At 49.8% G+C, this 5,669-nt stretch overlaps 1 protein-coding gene across 1 annotated transcript; it reads left to right on the forward strand.

The window, feature by feature from the left end:
- Positions 1–191: 191 nt before the first annotated feature.
- LOC118503459 (zinc transporter ZIP1-like) lies at positions 192–5,657 on the forward strand. Its single transcript, XM_036036742.1, has 2 exons — positions 192–2,832; positions 5,189–5,657. Exons 1-2 carry the CDS (start codon positions 1,629–1,631, stop codon positions 5,251–5,253), a joined length of 1,269 nt encoding a protein of 422 aa, XP_035892635.1. The 5' UTR covers positions 192–1,628; the 3' UTR covers positions 5,254–5,657.
- The last annotated feature ends 12 nt before the right edge of the window (positions 5,658–5,669 follow it).

Here is a 5,669-nt window from a genome sequence, read left to right on the forward strand (position 1 = left end):
GCAGAACGCACAGTGCACACTCGATCGTTTTGTTGTTGAATCGATTCACTATCACCAGGAAGAGTTTCTCAGTTCGGGAGCACGTTTACTAACACGTGCTGTCCCTATGGGATGTTCCTTAGGGTGCATCTTATATCAAAGCGCCCAATTTCTAAACTACAAGAGATGTAAACAAAGCACTTCCAGCTTAAACAAAGCTCCAAAAATCTATTTCTTCTTACAAACACTTCTGTAAAAGAGCTCTTTTGTGGTAAACCCCGGTGGACTGTGAGCTGTGTGGTCACGATTACACGCTATATCTCGGCACGCACAAAATGCACTCCACAGAAGCACACGACAAGGCGCTGCTCTGTTTCGAACGATACGATCTGTGGGGGGGCCGTCTAGCACAGGTACGGGCTGAGCACGTACGCGACCGATCTGTATCACATACCATGCTTGTCATTCATCGCGGAACCATCAACAAGGGGAAGATAATTCAATAATCTATAATAATTCCTCGCGCACAACAGTCTTCGACTATTCGGTTTCTTCCCGTCTGCTGGCAAAGACACCCGCAGCCGAACGTTGGACAGTAGGCGCCGGAAACTCGATTCCAAAGGAAGCAGATCTAGTAGCCAGTTGAAGCTGTCTGTCAACTGTTTACAACGAAAGGAGCTGCAGCTTCCGTATCGTTGGAAGCCGGAACGGAAGAGAGTAAACGAAACGACGCGGTGTCCGTCATCACCATCCCATCCAACGACGGGGCCTGTGAGTCAGGAGACCACCACCACCAGCAGCAACAGCAGCAAGTAAGCAGAGGGCCGTTACGTGTGAGTTCGATAACGAGCAATATGCAGGTGCTGTATTGATGGAGTGGATGTCAAGGTGTATTGGAGACGACGCGATCTGGAGCGGCAGATAACACTAGGTTCTCAAAAACGTACCAGCAACACACGAAGCGATCGAAGGGAGAGCGCTCGCCCCGAAAGAGACAGATTGCCACAGATAGAAACAACAGGTGTGTTAGAGCGAGATACGCAGAAAGAGAATCCGAAATCCGTGGCCGGCGATAACAGTGTCGCAGGTTGAGTAGAATAGGCAATTTTCCAGGAAGCGGCAGGTATAGTTCTCCTGCGATTGCAGAGCACCAGTTAGTACGCGTTGGATTCGCCAATAAGTTAGGTTAGCTTTACGCCGGTGTCCGTCGTAGCGGTTGTGCAGTAGAGATCGCAAGCTCGATGCGCCTGTGTGGAAGCGAAGGAGGAAGGTGCGCGTGTGGCCCAGCGGGTGTTGGGGGCAAGGTGAAAGACATTAACAGGTGCTAACGGGTTGTGGGACGCGAGACGAGTAGAGAGCTAGCGAGGCGAGCAGCAAACGTTTCGAAGCGAATACAACGAATTCGGACAGGGCGCGCGCGCGCGCGAATAGTGAGAGTGATCGCGACCAGTGTGGGGACTACAGCCGAACACAGCAAAGCGCACTAAACCAACCCCCCCCCCCCCGGAGGAAGGTGCTAATACTAAGTATCAATAAAACATTGCTGCGCAGCATTCGGCGGACGACGGCGACGACGACGTTACTACAAGGGCGCATAATAACACATCCAGGTGCCGGAAGTCAGACAGACGCGGGCGGTGTGAAGCAAAATGGACATCCTGGCAACGACCACCGAGCGGCTGGCCGAAACGCTAGTGGCCGGAGCGAACGGGTCGCTAACGCTGAACCCCTTCCAAGATGGCGTCGACGATCACGAAGAGGAAGACGATTCGCCAACGATCGCTAAAGTGACCTCGATGGTGGTGCTGTTTAGCGTCAGCATGGTGTGTGGCCTTGTACCGTTCAAGTTGGTGCGCTGGTTTAATCTTAATCCAGCCTCCCCGTCCGGTGGTACGCATCTGTTCCTGATCCGGCTGCTCCTGTCGTTCGGCGGTGGTGCCTTGCTCAGCACCACCTTCCTACATCTGCTGCCCGAGATCAATCACTCGATCGAGGAGCTGGTCGAAACCGGCGCTCTGCCCGAACCGGACGATCTCCCGTTCCCGCTGGGCGAGTTCCTGCTTACGAGTGGTTTCTTCATGATCTATCTTACCGAGGAGTTGGTCCACTGGTGGATGCATCGACGTTCGGTCAATGCTCGTGCGTCTGCCAAGATCGCCAAGAGTGCCGTCACCACCGACACAATCGCAATCGAGGGTCACTCGAAGGGTCACGAACTGTCGCACGGACATTCGCACCTGCCGGTCGGAAACGTCACCGCCGTCTATCCCATTACCGATGTGGACGGTACCCCGGCCGTACCGAGTGATGTACCGGCCCCGGTAGTGGCCAGTGCAAACGGACCACTGCGAGGGCTGCTGATTGTGCTAGCGCTCTCCATCCACGAACTGTTCGAAGGGTTAGCGGTCGGTTTGGAACGATCGCCGTCAGCCGTCTGGCTGCTGTTTGGAGCCGTTGCTTCGCACAAGTTTGTGATTGCGTTCTGTGTTGCGTTTGAGCTGCTGGTGGCGGCGGTACAGTTCCGCATCGCCGTGGCGTACATCTTCGTCTACTCGGTCGTCAGCCCGATCGGTATCGGTATCGGCATTGCGCTCAGTTCCGTCAGCTCCGACACGAACCAAACGATCGAGGTGGTGTCGGTGGTACTGCAGGGGCTGGCCAGCGGTACGCTTATCTACGTGATCTTCTTCGAGATACTGGCGAAGGATGCGGGACACAGTCACGGTGGTGGCGGCGAAGGAGGAAAAGGGCATGCCGACGATCATCAACATTCCGTGTCGCCCACGAACGGGCTGTGGCAGTTCTTGGCTGTACTGGCCGGGTTCGGTTTGTTGCTGGGCATCAAGGCCGCAAGTGAGTAGGGGATGCCGTTGTTTCGTTGGGTCAACTGGTGTAAAGTAGATGCGTTAGTGGTCATAGGGACATGGGATGCATAGTGGTAAGAGCGTAGCATAACCTGTAGCAGTAGCATATTAGATAATCCCCAACGCACATCATTATCAAACCGACCGACCTCGGGGATTGGAGCAGTACGGTTCTCCGTACACTAAATTAAACCACCCACCGAAGAAACTGGAACACAGCGCAGAGTGCCGTCCGGGTGTTTTATTCGAGAAAAAAAAAGCGCAGAGCGGTAGGCTTAATTGTTCGCAATGAGAGGATTTGCGTCGCCATCGTCTGTCTAATTCATCATCACCGCATCATTTTGGTCGCTATCACTTTGCGGGAGAATGAGGAAAGAATCGTTTTTCTTCTTCGGTACAAAGTGCTCCCTCGGGAGATCTTCGCCTGTCATTTGTGTTCCCGGTTTGAATTTACTGTAGAAGCTAGATAGCCCCAAGGCTAGAGATCTGAGTACAGGAGAACGATCTGGACGAGATTTTATACAGATCTCTGGGTCAGCTTGGGCCGCAATCCAGATGGGATTCGAATCTATCATATGGACTGTTTGTGGCAGAGCTAATCATTCTCGCCACAACATTCAACAACTGCAAAATGAATTCTCTTCTTTCAAGGTGGGACTTCCCAAGACCCCCGACAGACGCAACAAGCTTTTTTAACAACATTCATCTTTTGCCGTACGCACGTACGTTACGTAGATGGAGAGCAAAGAAAAGCTGACTAAAAACACTTGCTCAAACATCATAAATGTCTACTCTATCTACTCTAACGTACGTGTATGGAGAGATGAAATTGTTCTCTGCCCAAGATTATCCCCACCGGGTTGTGTACCGAGCGTCAAACACGCTTGTGTGATGAATTTAGGGTGTAAAAGAAGTTCCAAATTTGGTTCACATAAGACAGTACTCTCGACTCCATCCCGGCGTTATTTAACTCCTCCTTGACATTTCGTTTAGCAGCAGGCCTCATTTAAATAAAAACATCTGTTGGTCTGCCAACGGCCACCAACACCTTCCAATCGCGAGCAAACGATCGAAATAATTAACCTGTCGTGAGTGATTCATACCATGGGACGATAATAATGTGCATTAGCTGTACAATCCGCATCATTAGCGTATCACTTGATCAATTATAGTCAGAGTCGTCGTCTCTAGCTTAAAACCAAATCCAAGCGCTCTCCATCAATGGGCCTTTCCTTCGTTGCCCTTCTTCGTGAGCTGTCCGTTTTAATGCTCGTTCAGATCGAGTGGCACTTCTGCCTAGCTCGAGTGGTGCCGGCGGTATCCGTACATTATATCATCAAGTGCCATCATCACAAACAAACGTTACCACTTCCTACTTTTTAAAAAGTTTTTGTACTAAAAGAATACCCCTGTTCTGTTTTTTTTCGCTTTTTTTCCCCCCAAATTCAAAGCATCTTATCGCAATCTCTGTACAACATTGTAAACGATCCACATTAATATCCCCGGCCCGTAATCAATCGTACTCAATTCTTAATCTCCCGCGCCGTTATCGTCCCCCGTTATATGACCTTTTTTTTTCGCTTCGCTTCCTTTAGTGCCAAGACAATGATAGCGGATGGTCAAAGGAATTTATCGACCGGGTATAACGACTTGCTAAGCACCGAGCTCCAAGTTATGAAATACTGGGCTTCGGAAGGGTTTTACGTGTGGCAAGACCCAGGAAAACAAAACCCTACCTGCCGGCTTGACAACAACGTACGCCCGCGAGCCGTTTGGCAACGATTAAATCAATCCTGGCAATCACGCGCGCGCACTCTTAACGGTTCTTAGTTTCCGTTATCACGGTTGCACCGCCGTTAAAACAATGTACAACGGGGAAACAACGGGCCGACTCAATGTGTACACTCCTTCACACCGTTATCAACAACATGATCATCATCATCACCGGTGGTTGAATGGGCCGTTGCCGTTAGGGGCCGTTATATCGTTAATAATATCAAGCACAATGTCAACCTGAAGTGTCCGCTAGAGTTGCCGGTTTCGCGATAAGATAAGTCCACACAGTCCAGACTGAGACTGTGCCCAATAATCATCATCGCCGTTTACTGCGGCGGTTTAAGCCTATTCTTCTGCTCTACGCAAAATCGGTGTACAACGGCGATAATGGGGCGTTGTGCGTTACGTTAAAACCCGCAATCCGCCCCGATTAATAGCGTCATGGGCAATCAAGCAGCTTATCGAGTTTTAATAGCTTAACGAGGACACAATCAATCAAAATGACTATATTGTACCGAATATTCCTACACACTATCCGCTTATCTATCTCCATGCTATGTTTCTTCCAGCCGGACACAGCCATGGCCACAGTCACGGGGAAGGTGACGATCACGACCACGATCATGACCACTGAGAGCGCTTTGCCACCCAAGGCAAGAAAAAGGATGTTGGCGGTCAACTTTTCCATGATGATTTTACACGAGCAGAGGACGAGCAGCGAAAATGCAATTGGCAAAAGTTTATATATATATTGTATTATATGTAATACATTCTACGTGTTAAAATAGATTAGTAGAAGGAAGAAGGGACATTTGAGTAAGCACCAGCCACTACTACTACTACTACTACCTACCAATAAGGCGCTTACACTCATCCTTACTCTGAGCTGCACCTGCGATCCGTGCCCATCCGATTGGTGTTAATAATCAACAATGTGATACCCTTTTAATTAGACTCAAATAGATAGACCCAAACAACAACCTTTGTAGCCCGTACAAACATTTGTCTAAAGAAACTGTTAAATTGTTGAGAAAAAAACGTCGCAGCGTA

The sequence above is a fragment of the Anopheles stephensi genome, chromosome 2 (assembly GCF_013141755.1).
Source record: "Anopheles stephensi strain Indian chromosome 2, UCI_ANSTEP_V1.0, whole genome shotgun sequence".
Lineage (NCBI taxonomy): Eukaryota > Metazoa > Arthropoda > Insecta > Diptera > Culicidae > Anopheles > Anopheles stephensi.

Excerpts from the sequence above, each read along its gene's own strand:
- LOC118503459 (XM_036036742.1), top strand. The coding sequence starts at position 1,629 with ATGGACATCCTGGCAACGACCACCGAGCGGCTGGCCGAAACGCTAGTG. Across the intron at positions 2,833-5,188 it reads GCTGGGCATCAAGGCCGCAA|CCGGACACAGCCATGGCCAC; the intron begins GTGAGTAGGGGA and ends TGTTTCTTCCAG.